Source organism: Pelobates fuscus, chromosome 13 (assembly GCF_036172605.1).
Source record: "Pelobates fuscus isolate aPelFus1 chromosome 13, aPelFus1.pri, whole genome shotgun sequence".
NCBI classification, from domain to species: Eukaryota; Metazoa; Chordata; class Amphibia; order Anura; family Pelobatidae; genus Pelobates; species Pelobates fuscus.
The window spans coordinates 89,947,635-89,965,657 of NC_086329.1; the positions used below are offsets into that span (position 1 = coordinate 89,947,635).

General features: G+C 40.0%; 1 protein-coding gene across 12 annotated transcripts in view; it reads left to right on the forward strand.

The window, feature by feature from the left end:
* Nucleotides 1–18,023, forward strand: part of UBAP2L (ubiquitin associated protein 2 like) — a 32,096-nt gene that overhangs the window by 2,029 nt on the left and 12,044 nt on the right. For 7 of the 12 annotated variants that reach the window (XM_063439508.1, XM_063439515.1, XM_063439517.1 and 4 more), the window contains exons 2-20: nt 3,468–3,591; nt 3,697–3,774; nt 4,868–4,978; nt 5,623–5,791; nt 6,367–6,462; nt 6,830–6,875; nt 6,973–7,079; nt 7,739–7,813; nt 10,420–10,472; nt 11,025–11,110; nt 11,190–11,361; nt 11,583–11,778; nt 12,234–12,496; nt 12,658–12,830; nt 13,509–13,710; nt 15,133–15,187; nt 15,582–15,753; nt 16,416–16,482; nt 17,262–17,451. In XM_063439508.1, the coding sequence (XP_063295578.1) occupies nt 3,508–3,591; nt 3,697–3,774; nt 4,868–4,978; nt 5,623–5,791; nt 6,367–6,462; nt 6,830–6,875; nt 6,973–7,079; nt 7,739–7,813; nt 10,420–10,472; nt 11,025–11,110; nt 11,190–11,361; nt 11,583–11,778; nt 12,234–12,496; nt 12,658–12,830; nt 13,509–13,710; nt 15,133–15,187; nt 15,582–15,753; nt 16,416–16,482; nt 17,262–17,451 (2,395 nt within the window). In that variant the 5' untranslated portion in view covers nt 3,468–3,507. The remainder of the gene's footprint in view (nt 1–3,467; nt 3,592–3,696; nt 3,775–4,867; nt 4,979–5,622; nt 5,792–6,366; nt 6,463–6,829; nt 6,876–6,972; nt 7,080–7,738; nt 7,814–10,419; nt 10,473–11,024; nt 11,111–11,189; nt 11,362–11,582; nt 11,779–12,233; nt 12,497–12,657; nt 12,831–13,508; nt 13,711–15,132; nt 15,188–15,581; nt 15,754–16,415; nt 16,483–17,261; nt 17,452–18,023) is intronic. The other 5 variants (XM_063439510.1, XM_063439513.1, XM_063439518.1 and 2 more) reach the window with 2 other exon arrangements.

Consider the following 18,023-nt stretch of genomic DNA (forward strand, 5'->3'; position numbering starts at 1 on the left):
CTGTAAAATAGGAACACGCTCACCGGTAACACTTAAAGCTATGGGTAACTGCAAAATGAAATATCTGTAAAATAGGGCCACGCTCACCGGTAACCATGAAAGCTGTGGATAACTGCACTTTAATGTGTGAAAATGTTATCTTTATTGAGTAATATTCGAGCTGCATGACTGTTATTTAGGGTTAGTTATGATGATGAATTGTCTTTTAAAAATGTTCCCCGGTGCATGTAGAAAGCAGTCATAATAGGAATATGCCAGCATATGAACCATGAGGATACCGTTTTAAAGTTGCTGAATGGGTAGTGGAGGAGTAATGCAAGGAAATACTCTTCAGAAAAGTTACTCCATACCTGGAATGGTCATTTAGGGCAAGTAGGCAAGGCTAAAAACAGAATCGCATGCTTGGTATGTACATCAAGCTATTTTAAGAAACAAACTAATAATTTGCTCTTGATTTTTAATATGGATTAAATAGACTGTTTTAACGGGGGTTTTGTACATAAAAGTTGAACTAATCTAATCCAGTTGCCTTGCTATAAAATATAATCTATATTCCATTAAAATCTAATCTATATTAAAATTGTAATTTATGTTGCTCCACTACAATTTAGGTCAATCATTAGTACAGTTTTGCAGATTAACACATGTATTTGTTTTAGGATTAAGGGGACGTTTTGTTTTTTAATCACCAATTTATTATGTTTATAGTTTCTTTTAAGTAAGACTCAAATATTGTAGTATTCAGAATGGGATTTTAAGTGTTTTTCAGTTGTAGTCCCTGCCTCCAATACATAGATTAAAAACGTCTATAAGCTTTGTTCATCTCAGGTTGGCTTAAATTAACTTCAAAAGTTTGTGGGGGTGTAGTAAAACAAGAGATTTTTTAATACGTTCTCCTGCCCTCCTCTTATACTAGTGAGAAGCAAAAATATTTTGTTTCCCTGGAGCAATGTGCTAGATGGTGCATCATATGCAAGCATCATAACCACTGCATCCCACTATAGTGGTTATGATGTAAAGAGTGCCCTGTTTTCTGATAGTGCAAACAGTTTGCCCTCTTACCTGTGTCCCCTCCGAGGGTTCTCCAGTAGTCAGTGACAATAACCAGCTCTTGCAAAAGCTGTAAGTCATTCCTGATTATCATTCATTAGGGCATTGTTCCACGCTATCTAATGATGCCCCTATGACTGTGCCAGAGGTGGAGTTACACCTCTGGCAGCAAATGGGTTCAACTGCTTATATGCAATATTTCAAAGTAAAATACTGCACATGATTCCAGACACCCCTACGCCAAACTATTTTAAATCACTGAAGGGGTCCTGGTGGTTGGAGTAAGCCATTAAGCTGTTTAAATTATGTCACTGCTTGGAAATGCAATAAATGTTGCAGCAAACAAATAAATGGTTTGTAGAGGAAATGTCAGATTTATATGGAGCACAAAAACATAAACCAAGTATTCATGCTGGCTATGAACAGTGTGTCACTGATATTTTAATTCCAAATGATATGAAAATCTAGTTTTACAATTGCTATAGATTGCACAATGGCCAGTAGTTAGAGTAATTCTGATTCAGACACCAGAATAGACCTAGTCAGACGTCTGACCAATCCCCTCTGTAACAGCAATCTTCAATCTTGATTTCATTTCCTGCTCAGGACTCCCATATGTCTATTCAAGGCATGTGTGAGCACTCAGCAAATTTTGCTTGATGGTTTTTCCATCTCAACCATCTTTGTGGAGTGGGCCCTCTAACTGCAGTTGCTAATGCAAGTGTGATATTTCTAACATTGGCAGTAAATTGGGTCATCTAATAAGCCGTGTGTTACCTTACATGAAGAGCAAGCTTGCCACATTCAGTAAATCAGAAAGCAGTCGTATAAAAGTTGAAACATTTATATTACAAGGTTTTACTCATCTTCAAAAATTGGTTCTCTATATTTGATTAGTCAGTGCCATCCATGTTTTCAGTTGATTTGAAATTACAACTTAAAGGACCACTCTAGGCACCCAGACCACTTCAGCTTAATGAAGTGGTCTGGGTGCCAGGTCCTTCTAGGGTTAACCCATTTTTCAGAGAAACTGCTATGTTTATGAATGGGTTAAAGCCTTCCCCTATTTCCTCTAGTGGCTGTCTCACTGACAGCCGCTAGAGGCGCTTGCGTGATTCTCACTGTGAAAATCACAGTGAGAGCACGCAAGCGTCCATAGGAAAGCATTATGAATGCTTTCCTATGTGACCGGCTGAATGCGCGCGCAGCCAGCCGACGGGGAGGAGGAGAGCTCCCCCGCCCAGCGCTGGAAAAAGGTAAGTTTTAAACACTTTCCCCTTTCCAGAGCCGGGCGGGAGGGGGTCCCTGAGGGTGGGGGCACCCTCAGGGCACTCTAGTGCCAGGAAAACGAGTGTTTTTCTGGCACTAGAGTGGTCCTTTAAAAAAATAATACAGCTCATTGAGGTTCTAAAATCTGGTGTATCCAGTCACCAACTCATCTGACTCTTACGTAGTACCTGCTGCCTGGTTAAACCCTTCTCTTAGTGTGTAGCCAAAGAGGAAGGAAGCTACTCATTGCTGTGCACGGTTAGGCAGATACTTTGCAAGCCCACTTCTACATTATCCAATCAGTAGAGAAGAAGCTGAACTTCTCAATGTAACTACTACAATGAACTATAGAGCACATCCCTTTAAATCTGGAAACAAATAGAGACACAGTGAGTTCTTAAAGAAATGGTGCATGAAGGCCTTGATAAGATTGGTCTGAGCTACTGAAGTCCTTGTCTCATGATGGCTCAACTAATCCCTGACAGTGGCTGGACTGCTTTAAATGCTATCATTTTGCAGTTTAATAGTGAAAAACTAAACTGGTGCTTAAGTTGAAGTCATTATTGTAGCAATATAAAATGAGGTCATTTTAATATAGTATTTTTTATTCATCTCTATAAATCCACTAAATTAGTTGTGGTATTCACATTTTCATATTTTAATGGGTATAACCATGATTAAAAACCTGTTAGGCTTAAATATCTTGCCCAATACATTTTAAATAGGGAGCATTGTGTTACTTGTCTCTGTTCATCCTATTTACAAGCAGTTTTCTGAGTGTAATACACAGTATTTGGAGCTAGTACAATACACACCCAGCCACCAGAAATGGCTGACAGTACCTGTAAATAAAAAAAAAAAGTCTCTATGTGCATGTGCTTGACCAGCAAGCATCATAGTCAATGCGCCATCAGACTTCTTTTGAAAAACAATTTTGTCCTTACTTATTAAAGATGAGTCAAAGTTTAAAAAAAAAAAAACCCCAAAAAAGTAATTGTCACGTTGACCAATATTGCCCTAAGCAATTTATCTTTGAGCTGTCTGTAACATGTTTGATTCCATTATAATGTGGGCTGGTAGTTCTACTCAGGAAGTGTTCATGAGCTGGGCAAGGAGTTAATTCACTTATGTTTCTTTTCCCGTTACAGAGTTGTACTTTGTAAATACTGTTATTTGTATATACTGTAAATGATGACCTCGGTGGCCACAAACCGCGCCCGGGGTAACTGGGAACAGACACAGAATCAGACGCAGCACAAGCAAAGGCCACAGGTAAGAACTGGTCCTAGGGAAAGTGTTGTTCTTGATCAATGCTTATTGGCGCACAAGGCCATACTTATATATGTAGTTTACATATTTATTATTTTTTTTCATTAGGCCACCGCAGAGCAAATCAGACTTGCACAGATGATTTCAGATCATAATGATGCAGACTTTGAGGAAAAAGTAAAACAGGTAGGACACTTTTACCTGCTCTTGGCTGCAGCCAGGAAATTGGAATTTATGAAATGTGGGCAAGGTGGAGCGTGTGCTTAATGTACATTATAATGTTCCACTTCTGTATAATGGATATCATGTTATTGCTGGATCCATTTCAAGCTTGCGAATGGGGCATAGGTTCTGTTCTTAACGTTGTGATTTGAAGGCTTCATTGGCAACTGTCACATTTATTGTAAATCAATTTATTTACATTACTAGACCTTATCTGTTGCAGTGAAATGGTTAGATATTAGGTGTTTGTTTTCTCAGAGTTGGTTACCATGGTTGCAGTAATTGTCCCAACAGCCATGTTTCCCAAGCAGTTGAATCTGTTTTACAAGTTAACATAAAAGGACACGCCTTCCTTTGAAGTCTGTAAAGCTGCTGTTCTAGAAAGGGGCAGTAGCAGACGTCTGCCTCCTATTTCAGGAACATGCTCCACCAATCAGAAGACTCTCTTTCGGTCTTATCTTGTAAACCAGACCACTGTAGTTCAGCCTCATGGGATGAGTAGAACTGCTAAATGAGTTGACATCAACCGTTACTGTGGTTGCCATCTGTTTAATTGTTCTCACATTTTTGCATATGGGGCTCTGCAAAGCATTGCCTTGACCTGTTGCTGTATGCTTTTGTTGAATAGCAAAACAGGAAGGGCATTCTTAGGGCTATAACTTTTTTTTTTGTGCAAATCTAATTTGTAAGTCATTGTTGCGTGGGACCTTACATTACAACCATAGCATGTATGTTATGGTGCACAGAGTATCTTCATACTTCTCTGAAATCACTTGTCCTTAATGGGCAATCTAAGCACAATTACCTCATCTCACTGAATTGGTTATGGTGCTTGGAGTCCTATTGTTTAGTGTTTAGCAGTTTGTCACTAAATGAGGGTCACACGCCGCCAACACTGGAGGTGTGGAAGAAAGCGTTCAGATAACACTGCCACCCTTAGCTGTTCGGGTTGATGTGGAAATGGTAGAGAGCGTCCAAGTTGCGTGGATCCTCATTGAGAGTTATACCAATCAAAAATGTTTCATAATGTACATCCCTGCTCTGTTTCTCTTTGCAGCTAATTGACATCACAGGAAAGAACCAAGATGAGTGCGTTATCGCATTGCACGACTGCAATGGGGACGTCAACAGAGCCATCAATGTCTTGTTGGAGGGAAATCCAGACACTGTAATTATAATAAACTTAGAATTTAATCAGTGTTTAACTTCCATTGTGCAAAACAATGTAATAAACCGAATAATAAGACTGTGCTCCCTTCCGTACCACCACTTTATAGGCAAAGTTTGTATTCTCCCGGATATTTAAAATAGGCCTTTTATCCCTACTTTTTTCCACTGTAATCTCATGTTGTCTATAGATGATAAAACTGTGCTGTTTAGATCACAATCTTAGCTACAGGATATATGTTGTGCTTTAGTCCTCCTTTAGTTAAACCTCCCATTTAATAGAAGCTTCTTATGCCAATTAACTTTTACTTATTGGGTAAAATATCTCTAACTTTTGATTTCATTGCATATGGTTTTTGAGATGAGTTGAGGCCGTTCTTCAGCCTTCTCTCATCAGTAGCCATCTTTCTCCAGAGGTTTCTTTGGCGCACACATTGCTTGGCTGAGCCACACAAAGTTGCTTATAACCTGTCAGTGAGGTGAACAGCTTGGTGAAGGCTTTTAACTAAAATGCTATATCCCCAGTACGCCCTAGGAATGTTTTATTTTACTTTTTCATCATCCAAAAAACACAGTAGCTGAGTTGGCAATCGTCAAATGGCCATTAATTTGTCCTTTCCATATGAAAATCTTCCTTATTCGCAGCATTCGTGGGAGATGGTGGGAAAGAAAAAAGGAGTTTCGGGACAGAAGGAAGTGGGACAGACTGAGCCCAGTGAAGAGGGGCGAGAGAACCGAGACAGAGAGCGAGATTACAGCCGGAGACGCGGAGGAGCTCCCAGGAGAGTCCGAGGGGCCAGCCGTGGCAGAGAGTGTAAGTCACATTAATATCAGGCATACTTTCATGAAGAATGGTGTCCTGTGCAACCCAATATTCATCCATTGAGCCATGTGAAATTCTCTACATACATGGCAACAATATTTCATTCTTATTAAAGTTTTGTAGCAGATGCATGTAGCAGTTTGGTTTTTAGTTGTGAAGAAATTGTTTCAGTGTTTTAAATTGCTCGGGGTGCACCAGCGCTAGAAAAAGATTAGTAAGATTACCTTTTTCCAGTGCTTTTATTTAGAGCGAGGGAGCGGGGCACTATGTTAGGAATACAGATTTATATTCCGTACGCTGTAGTGTTCCTTAAAATGTATGTGCATTGTGGATGTGTACCCAAATCACTCATTTTATGGTAATTATGCAAAACAATATTAAGTGTAAAATCTTTTCACTACTCTGTGCAACATATTTATTATGTATGCTGTATTTGGAATTTCAAACAATTAACACGTCACAATTTCTAACTGGTTGCTATCACAGAACACATGGTCCCTATATCTTGAGTTTCCTCCATGCATTTTGCATCTACTTTACTGCATATGCAATGTTTTGTCTTTCAGTCCGGGCACAGGAGAATGGCTTGGAAGGTGGCAAAACTGGTGGTTCATCTGGCCGAGGCACAGAACGGGGAAGGCGGGGTCGCGGAAGAGGCAGAGGTGAGAGAGCTTGTGTGATTGTAGTTTGTAAGAAAATTTGAGGACAATAACATAGTACAATCTATTCCATGTAATGCGCTGTCCCAGGAATCTTATTCTAGAGGTATTGTGGTTAAAACAGCCTCATGAAGCTTTCAGTCTAGTGTTATAACAGAAACCCAATAAGTTTGTAATCCACAGCTAAAATGGAGAAGACTGTCTTTGGTACCTTTTACTAAATATTTCACTCCAGAACAGAGACGTCACCATTAACTAACATGTGGAGGGTTTGTCCAAGGAACTTACCATCTATAGCGCGGTGTCTGTAGTTGGGAGATGAGAACTTCCTGCAATGTACGTTAAAGATTAATTTATGTTTCCGTTACAGGAGGCTCTGGAAGGAGAGGAGGTCGCTTTTCTGCTCAAGGCATGGGGTAAGTAGTGATTTTATTCCTGTTTTCACTGTATATATGTGTGTATTGGGGAGACAAGGAAACTGGGTTCTATTTCCAAGCTTGTCTTCTATTTCAGGACATTTAACCCTGCGGATTATGCTGAGCCTTCCAATGCCGAGGATAGCTATGGAAACAGCAGCACATGGAATAATACATCCAACTTCGAGCCTGACGATGGAACAAGTAAGTAACACACATCAGGCTGTTTACTGAGGATACGTAATGAGCAGACTAGACAAGCTATTCAGTTCTTGTATGCTGAATGAAGACAGGTTGTGATTTCTCCCCACTGAAGCCACAAAGCCCTTTCCTTTATCGTTTCTGTTTTGTACTAATAAAGATACAAGACCTAGTCCTTGTCTTTTTGCCAATGGAACCAAACACTGTTCCCTCTACCGTTGCCCAATGAAATGACAGGACATTGGTTTTCTTTCTACTGCACTACTGAATCTACAAGACCTTATTGTTTTTAGCAAAGCCACTATGCCAAATATAAGTCACTGATTGTGCAACTGACACCCAAACGGCCAGTATAACACCCCTAATTCACCAATAAGGCCACAACTCCGAAACCTCCTTTAAGTGTTACTCTGTTTCTGTATACATTGCATTTTTAATGTTTCCATTAATAAATAGTCAAACTGCTCAAAATCCCTTTTTTGACCTCCTCTGTTTGTGATTGTTTTGTATGCAAATAGATCCTTACCCTTTGTTCTTTGGGGTCATTTATTTATGGAGGGTGAAAGATAAGATGGTAAATCAAATCAGGGGAGGAGAAAACATAGGAGAGAAAATCAGCACTTGCCTCAATCTGACTGTGTTTTTTTCCCTTTTTGTTTCAGGACTTGATTACATTGGGGGTGAGGGGTCAAATTATCCCCGAAAATTTTCCACTGCTCCTGGTATGACACATCCAGGTGCTCACACAGCCCCTGATAACCCTTTGATTTTATTTATGATTTTATTTATATTTGCTGTGTGTACCTAATCTTGCCCTTCCTGCACTTTTAATAGATGCTGCATCTTAAAAGAGGGAAGCAGGTTTAAGGGAGAGACAAGTGCTATAGCAAGACTCTATAGTGTTGCATTCAGGGGGAGAGTACTATGTCGTAGTAGAGCCTTGGCATGGATTACCAACCAAGATGGTAGCTTTCCACATAGATTTGAAATCTTGCAGAAGATATCAGACTTAATCTTGACCATGTAAAGAAGTCTGAGTGTCTGCTTTATGTGTGATTTATTTCTGGTAACAATCAGGCGGGGGTTGGACCCAATGACTTGACGTTGTTTGAGGCATTCTGATGTGTTCAAGCATTATTAGTGACTGTCTTTCATCTTGTTCTTTGCTGTTTTCTTGGGCATAAAGTGTGAGTTGTGATCATGTCCAGAAGAACAAAACCTTAAAGGGACATTCTAGTGACCAAAACAAATTTTGCTTAATAAAGTAGTTTTGGTGTATAGTCTCATTGTTCGACTTGACACTATTCGCTATTTAGGAGTTAAATCACTTTGTTTATGCAACCCTAGTCATACCTCCCTGCATGTGACTTATACACTTCCTGTAAAGAGTCATGTAATGTTTACACTTCCTTTATTACAAATTCGGATTTAATTTAGAATTTATTATCTTGTGCTTTAATAGCTTGGTAGACCCTACATGAGCCTTTTGTACGTGATTAAAGTTAAATTTACAATGCAGGAGATAAAAACTTTTAAAATAAGTTACATCTGATTGAAAATGAAACCATTTTGCTTTCATGCAGGCTGTGTCAGTCACAGCCAGGGGGAGGTGTGGCTAGGGCTGCATAAACAGAAACAAAAGTTAACTCCTAAATGACTGAGCAGTGAGACTTCAGAGGTATGATCTATACACCCAAACGGCCTCATTAAAATAGCTGTTTTGGGGCTATAGCTTCCCTTTAAATATATAAAATAAAAATGAGAAGTTAGATTTTAGAAAACATTGAGTTAAGTGTTCTGTGTGTTCTAGCATGCTTTTTTTTTTTTATTTTTTTTTTTAATGTTACGTCGGTAACCATTTTAGTGATGTAAGGTACCAGTGTCCCTCTGACGTTAATTTGATCCAGCCCCGAATTGTACCCTTTTAAATGCAATTTCATTGTGCTTAGCACATAGCTTTCTGATGACTGTTAACATTAAATTGTCCTTGTATATCACTGCCTAGTATAGTAGAGGAAGTTGAATTCTGGAAGGGGCTAACATGCATGTTTTCAGCTATGTCTGTAACGCAGGTACATCGTATTTTGAATGTGCCTTAAAGATTTGTCCATTTAAATCTAGAATAAAGATTTCAAAGTTAGCACTAATATGGTTATTCACTAAAGGGAAAATGGTCAAGAAATCAAAAATGGACATCAACTAAAGTAAGCATTGCTTGGAATTAAAACATTTAGGCCGAAATACACACACAAAAAAAAGTCTGTTCTGTTTACAGTTTTGATTTAACAATTACTCATTTCAGTGAAAAACCATGAATGTGAATTTCAAATTTAAGGCCAAAGTGGCCAAACTAGATACAGAGCTGACTTGGAGACATTTTCCTTATTTGGCTATTCTTGCCTTAAATTTTAAATCACATTTTTAATATCACTTTGTTTACTAAACTTTTTTTTTTGTGAACTGAACTGAATCAAGGCTTTCAATCTATGATTGACCCTCATTGTATTGCATTAGTTTTCAATGAAACGTTTATAGTTATAAGATCCAAGATCTCAGACAAGCAACTTCTTTTTAATGGACCTTTATCTGTAGCTTCATGTATGTATTGGCACTAGCCTTATGTAATGCTAGAGAATGAGACCTGCTCAAAGCACGGTTTGACATACTTGTCCTTAAGCACAGGACGCACACCTGTGAATCTGCCTAATCTATATCTTTCCATAGGAGACTTTTGTATTCGCTGCTTTAGAGAATCATTGTTTTACACAGGTGGGAATATGGTGGTGCATATTAGAGAAAATAATACCATTTACTGCCACCTTGCTTGCAGATGTTTCCGTTCTAATGTCAGAATTTAGCAGTTTGTGTTACTCTCATTTGTGACAAGAAAAAAAGAAAAATAATCTTTCACCATACTTCCGGCCTTACTGGACTTGTTTCCAATGATCCTTTGCCGCCGTTTGGTGAGACTATATCTGGCAAGGACTTTGTGGCAATTCAAGGCCACTAGAAGCCGGAGACCTACTTTTGATTAGAGTGTCCCATTCTTATCTTGTGTTTTGTTTACAGCAAGGTTATCTAATTCCTTGAGTGTCTGCTGGGGAAACCCTCAAATTCATTATCTAATTGATACTGTCGAATTGCATAGCATCACTTTGACTCTTGTTTAGTGAATGGGGTATTGTATATCTAAATAATATACGAGTGAGCAGGCACTGTATTATTTGGTGTTATGTATTATGACTGGTTAGGCCTCTACTTGAATGATAGATTCCTTCCTGGTATTTGTCTCACTGGGGTAAGCTTCCGTTAACACTCTCTGCTCCATTTCCCTGTCTGTTAGGTGCCTGGAGGACAGCCACAGAAGAATGGGGCACAGAGGACTGGAATGAAGATGTAAGTTACTGCAATAATCTGGGGTGCCCCCATTTCACTGAAGCCGTACCCGAGCTCTGCATCAAACATTTCTTGATTGGTTTGACACAGACTAAGCCCCATTCTTGTTGTTTTTGCTAATGCAGAAGTGTAATTTCTCTACCTATATCATTTACATATGCATGCGGATGGCATTTACTGACTGAGTGTTGTCAGCTGAATCATAGTGAGTTGATAACCAATTGGCAAAATTTACTCTACAATTCAGTTGTTCAGTATTGAACTTTGTGCTTTTTTTAATTATTTTTTTTTTTTTTTTATAAAGGGCTAGTTTTTATTTGCAGCCCAAATATAATAATAATATTTGAAAGCAAACAAAGCACATTGGCAGATATTTCTGGGTGTTGCTTACATTCCAAATAGTCTGGCTTCTGCACTTTCATAGAATTACATCATTATGTAGGGCTGTTTAATAGCTAGGAATTGGTTAGTTTATGTATAAGAATGACTCCAGTATAGACTCTGAATATTGCTTATTTAGCTTTTATTTATTAAATTCTCTCCCATATTCAGCTTTCAGAGACCAAGATTTTCACAGCTTCTAATGTAGCATCTGCGCCTCTTCCTTCTGAAGGTGTCACGATCACTGCTGGGCAACGGTGAGTCCCTTGACAATGCCTCTTAGACCCGTGCACAGCCGCACACATGTTATTTAAACATTCACTGTTCCTTCTGCAGGATTGACTTGGCTGTATTGCTGGGGAAGAGTCCTTCATCTCTGGAAAATGAGTCATCCGGTCTTGAGTCTTCTCAAAATGCCACCTTATCACAGCCTCTTGTGTTCAGCAACTCCAAGCAGAGTCCAATCTCCCAGCCTAGCCCTGTGACCAGCTTCTCTCATCACAACATGGTAGGTTTCATTGTTCTGAAAACGTTCTAGTATCATTTTGTCCTGGTTGTCTGAATATTCCTTTAATGTGATGTTAGGTGTACAGTACATCAAAAATAAATTCTTTGTTAGGAGACGTATAGAATGAAACATTACCCTACATCTCTACACCAGTTCAAACAACTAGTAAGCTTGACAACACAACATTTGGTGCTAATAGAATGTCCTTTTCACATTCACAGGTCAGCATGTTGAGTAAGAGCTTTGGTGATGGGGAGTCCAAAGGTGGCAGCACCACCGGCTCTCAGTTTCTAGAGCAATTTAAGACGGCTCAAGCCCTGGCCCAACTGGCTGTGCAGCATTCCCAGTCCGAAGCCACCAGTAGCACCTCATGGGACCTTAGTTCTTCAACGCAGTCTCCCTCTCTTGGTCAATATGGTAAGTTGGCTCGGGGACTACATCAGAATTTTTCTTTTAACCATTATGCATTTTATTGTGTCTGGAGCAACTTCTATATTGGGTTTGTGATCTCCACTAACCGTGCAATACTATCAATTTCAACTCAGAGAAACAGTGGTGCCCTGCATACCAGTAGACCCTTTTTAGCTGAATTTGTAGCCATGAAGGGGGGACAGTGTATGCAAAATTAATGCGATTTTTGCTGTGTGATGTCAGACACCTTCAGGCCTGATCATCCTTTGGCAGACGTACAGCTCTGTTTAAATAAACAATATTTATTGCAATGTCCTGCTTAAATCTCTAGAATGCACTTAAAGCAAACTCTTAAGGTGTTCGCTAATCTGAATAACGGGCTTCTTATGTTCGTCAGTATTTGGAATTGAAGTTGCATCTATTAGTTATTTGTAACATATACCTTGGCTATATCTGTGCAGAACTGAAAAGCTCTTCGGATCCATTCAACAAACGCCAAGGCTTCCCTCCAGCCTCTGCAATGATGGAGGCTTACCTGCAGGAGAAGACGCCTGCAGTCAATGTGCAATCAGCCGTACCAGTGTGCCCGTCCTCACCTCTGCCCGTAAAGCCCAATTCTGCTCAACAAATGTCCCCAGGGTCATCTGAAATGCAGTCTGGCAGCCCACAGCCAGCCCAGCAAAAAATGAAGCAACAGAAAAAGAAGGCTTCTCTAACATCTAAGGTATGCTGACACACATCCACACGTAAGGGGCTTAGAATGCTGGAAATTATGCTTTGTAAAGAGTGGCTTCTGTGGACATGTGCCTCGTCTTCTGGCAAGTCCTTGCTTGTTGGCAGTCTTTTGGGTTTAAATCCCTTAATTAAGCATTTTCTCATTTTCAGATTCCAGCTCTTGCTGTGGAAATGCCTGGGTCATCTGATATCTCTGGTCTCAACCTGCAGTTTGGGGCCTTGCAGTTTGGCTCCGAACCAGTTCTACCAGAGTATGAGAATTCTCCCTCAACCAACGTGGCTGTGAGTCAAACTCAGAACAGCTTGTACATCAGCCCCTCAAGGTAGAGTACAGCCAATATGGGGATATTAACCAAAATATTTCCTAAAATAAACACCAAATTGAGTGCTACCATGTCTCCTCTGTTTTTCTTTATAAATTAATTTCACCTGGTAAACTTAAACAATAACAATGGAAATGTATTGTTTTTTGTTGAGTGTGCAAGGGGTGTTTGATTTTCCACTTTTTTTTCCTCCTGCGTTTTAAAGAATCCATTAAATTATTCTGCATATATAACTAATAAAAGCTTTATAGGAGAAACCTCTTGTCTCTTCAAGTCTTCACTTGCTAAATGTGTCCTCTCAGCCTTTTTATTTCCATGTCTCGCTACTTGTCTTGTAGTTCATACATACATTATTTTTCATGATAAGGGTTTGCCCACAGTTTGTCACGTGAGACCATCTCAACAGAATGACAGCTGCTAGTTATTATGGGCTGCCCTTGAACACAGCCTCAAGGTCACACACTTCTCTCTTGTACACAACAGTAGACCCTTTCTGGCTGTGTCTGTTGCCATTAAGGGGGGACAGCTTGTGTGACATTAACGGTGCATGTGGGAAAACCCATCAGGTATCCTTATCTGTTGAACTTCTGCAGCACAAACACTTGTCTTCTGTAAAACTGTATCACATTTCTATCGAAATTGCATAGGTATTAATTGGCAAAGTACTTTTTCTTGCAGTGAATCATCCAGCTCTGTGGTGACTAATCAGAGCTCGGAGTCTGTTTATCAGGGCAGCAGTTCACAGCCCGCAACGTTTACCTCTCAGAGCAGCTCACAGGGTCCTCTTTACGAACAGAGGGCCACACAGACCCGACGCTACCAGAACCCCATCTCCTCCTCATCCTCTTCCTCCCCACAGAAGGAGCTTAGCCAGTCAAAGGTGAGTCTAGGAAATAGAATAAAATAGCATTGTAACTGAGCTTATCACCTTAAATAATCATCCCAGGCTTTCCTATTTATAATAACGCATTTGTTATAAGTTGATCATCAAATCAATGAATTAAGTTTAACCATACATGTCGGCTCCATGGTGCTATAATAGTCCCTGACTTTAATTGCCACAGACTAAACATTTCACCCCATCATTCCTCCCCCGCCGCTCCAGAAAAAGTTAAAAATGTTTGTAGCCTATACTTTGCACTTTCTTATATAGCTGTAATAGTGTAAGAAAGTACTCTATTGAAGGTAAATTTGAGACTAGTTTCAGTTGTAATACAAACATTAAGGGAATACCGTATATACTCGAGTATAAGACGAATTTTTCAGCATGTTTTTTGTTACATTGCCATAATACAGACAAGGACCGCCGGGCTCATTACAAGCCCGGCGGTCCTGTTGGGGGGGGCTGGCAGCGAGCTGTAACTTACCTTTCCTGCAGCTCCTGTCAGCTCCCTTTTCCTCCGGTCCGGTCAGCTCTACTGCAATTCTAGCGAGACCCGCGTGGCACTCACACCGCGAGACTTGCAGTGGAGCTGACAGGAGCTGCAGGAAAGGTAAGTTACAGCTCGCTGCCATCCCCCCCTCCTGCACAGCCCATCCACTGGACCACCAAGGAATGAGAGCCCCCCTCCCTGGCCATGTATCAAGCAGGGAGGGGGGCCAAAAAAATCTAAATAAAAATGTAAATAATAAAATTTAAAAAAAAATAATTAAAAAAAAAATGCCCACCCACCACCAAGGCTCTGCATAAAACACACACCGCATTCACACACCTCATTCACACACACACACACCTCATTCACACACACACACACACACACCGCATTCACACACACACACCGCATTCACATACACACACACACACACCGCATTCACATACACACACCGCATTCACATACACACACACACACACCGCATTCACATACACACACACACACACACTGCATTCATATACACACACACACACACACACTGCATTCATACACACACACACACACACTGCATTCATATACACACACTCTAAATAAATATTCAATTAATATCATTTTTTGGAATATAATTTTATTTAGAAATTTACCAGTAGCTGCTGCATTTCCCACCCTAGTCTTATACTCGAGTCAATAAGTTTTCCCAGTTTTTTGGGGTAAAATTAGGGGCCTCGACTTATACTCGGTTATATACGGTAGCTTAGACATCTCCCCTCTCCATGCACACACAAACATGCATGAATGGGGCAGGACTACACAGCATCCAGAGACCAGCCATATCATTAGTTTGAGATATCTTGAGCCATTTTGTGGTCCTGTTCTTAAATCTTTCTGATGCTCATATCAAGTTTTATTTGTTTTGTTTTTTTCTGCAGAATGGCTTCAGCTCTGTTCCAGCTGCCACATTGCAGGCATCTGTATCAGTGGAAGGTAAGTGCATCTGATTGTTTGTTTGTGTGTATGTGTGTGTATATAATTTCAGGAGCCGAGCACGCCAGTAGACCCTTTCTGACTGCACATAGACTTAAAGGGGGGACAGAGCATGCAAAAGTAAAAAGGGCTTTGCAAGTTCAATCAGGGATATATTTATAATACCCGATGATCTTGTAGAATCCCCACAAATTGAGCATTTTGAAAAATTATAGCTACTCGTTATAGCAGGCGTGTCGAATGCAATGGATATTTGGCTATTCCTTTGTTTTGTTTAATCTTGCCCATTACTATCCACATGAAAATAATAATGAGCAACAGTCAAGAAGTAGAAAGAAAATGTAAGCTGTAAATTGTGTTCTAAGCATTTTTTGTTTGTTTGTTTGTTTTTTAGTTCCCTCTGCAACTTCTGTAAAGGCAGATTCACCCTCTGCCAGCAGCATAGTTACTCTCAGTGACTCCGCATCTTCTTTACTGACTACCGCTGGGCCACACTCTTCCCAGATGAGCACCCTGAGTCACACCGAAGATCTGCCAAACCCCAGCGTCAGCACACAGCTCAGCAGGTACTTCGTCATAGTTATACTGGTCCCAAAGAAACGATTCTGCTCCAAGTGCTTTAGTTACAGAAAACCATATTTTACATTTGTGCAGAGGAAAACCAGCGATACATTCTTTTGTGTTCTATGAATAGCTTGATTTAAAATGTATATGATTTTTCTCTCAACCAAATGATTCTCATTGTCCTGGTTTTAATGGTGGCTCTGTATCCATCTAGTAATTCATTTGGCTTTTTTAAAAGATTTTTAAAGGTTTTAAACCGGCATCAGTCTTTTTTTGAAAAAACAAATGTCTTCGTCTATTACTGCCTTGAATAGTTCTTCCACTTGTACTAAATTTTATTAAATTTGTTCACTTTTCTTTTCACCTCCCTAGGCTGCATGTAAGTGGAAGGTCTTAAAACCAATCCGCCCCTAGTTATTGGCAGATTTAAATCTTCTCAATGCTTGGAACCTATCCTGGTCATGTCCAAGCATGTCAGTCTAATTCATTGGGTCTGGTTTTCCTCCCAGTACCTACCTGTCAAATTACTTTTTTGGCACGCAGATAGACATCTTACACTCTGCACACTGCGTTCCTGCAATCAAAGGAAAAGTTGTATTTCTTTAGACATTTGATATCTATTCTGGTTCAGGCAAGACTAACATTTATATAATTTTACCCACAGTACGTTATCTTCACAGCATCAGACCTCTGTACCAATCACAGTGAGGACGCCTGTGTCTACTCCCCTGGTAAGTACAGTTGGAGGTTGGTCAGTTCATCCTTAGGCTGTTGTTTAGCATTCCAGTAGACCCTTTCTGGCTCACTCACATAGCTTTTAAGGGGGGACAGTGAATGCCACATCAATCTGGATTGGCCTGCTGGCTTTCATCCTTCTACTATTGGCTGATTGCCTTGCAGCATCCAGACAATTGCCTTTCTTGTGGTATGTCTTGTTTTTTTAGATTTCCTCTGTATGATCTAGTATGAAACTTTTGGCTGCAGCGGTCTATAGTTACATGAGTCTTGTAGACTCTTAAACTGTATATTAGAGTTTTGCAAATGTGGTTAAATGTTACTATAAATCCCACTTTTTGTTATGTTTTTTTTTTTTTATTTGGGGGTGGGGGGTTCCTTCTGTGCTCTAGGCAAAAATTGAAACAAGCAAGTTTTATCAAAGTTGTAGAATAAGCATTATTTTCTTTGGCAAAATCCTCTTTATAATGTAACATGGAAAGTAGAAACACACTAAAATCCTCAAAGGTTTGGTCAAGACAAGCCTGCTTTTTCATATGATATGATGCATATTTAAATATTCAGATGGCTTGCCTCAATGCAGATTATTTTGAAATGTTGGGAGCCTTGTGTCCCTGGAACTCACTCTATCTGAGACAGGCCATATTTTTCATTCTTTTGTCTTCCCCGTGTGGAGTGCAGGGTGTGTTCACATCCTGCTCCTGTTTAAGCTGCCATTTTTATCCTCTTTGGGAATGTTTAGCGATTTATTAACTCACGCTCTTTTGACCCACAGCATACGAATGTGGAAAGTGAAACTAGCTTGCACTCCTCCGTTACCACCTACTCCACCGCCTCCAGCAATGTTCCCACCGCTCCCCCGGCATCTTCCTCCTCTAGCCTGAATGTCAGCAGTTTGGGGCTTGGGCTGAGCAGTAGCTCCAACATCGTCCCATCCACGCGGAGCTCCATCGCTACCACATCAGGTACTTGTCTCTAACTGTCCAATGCGTCTTTACTCCAGTGATTGTTGATCCATAAATAAATACAAGTATTTGGCTTTTGTCCTGCATCCACTGCTGTCTTCTCTAAACGAAACAGCCAAAGTAGGGACTTTTTTTATGTAAATCAGGGAGGATTGGACTCCGATTGGAAGAACTAAACTGTATTGATAACATTCATTAAAAAAATGAATTCCCTGGCACCCTCATTCTTTTCAAGAAACACTGCCAGCACCATAAACACTACAGCACAATGTAGTGATTATGGTGCCAGGAGTGCCCACCATGCCTCAAATTATGCCTACCCCCAATCATTTTAGATATTATTTATGTGCATGGGGTCTACTTACTACCACCCCTACCTTCAGTAATGCTACTGAAGATCAATTCTACAGACGTTTGACTACTTAAAATGGAGTTGGCGCTTGGGCACCTCTAGCACCACAACCACTACAATGTGCTGTGATTGATATGGTTCTTGAAGTGTTCCTGTAGTGACTGCAGTCATATTGTATTTCGATGATGAATGGTGATATAGACTCATGTTTTCTTATTAT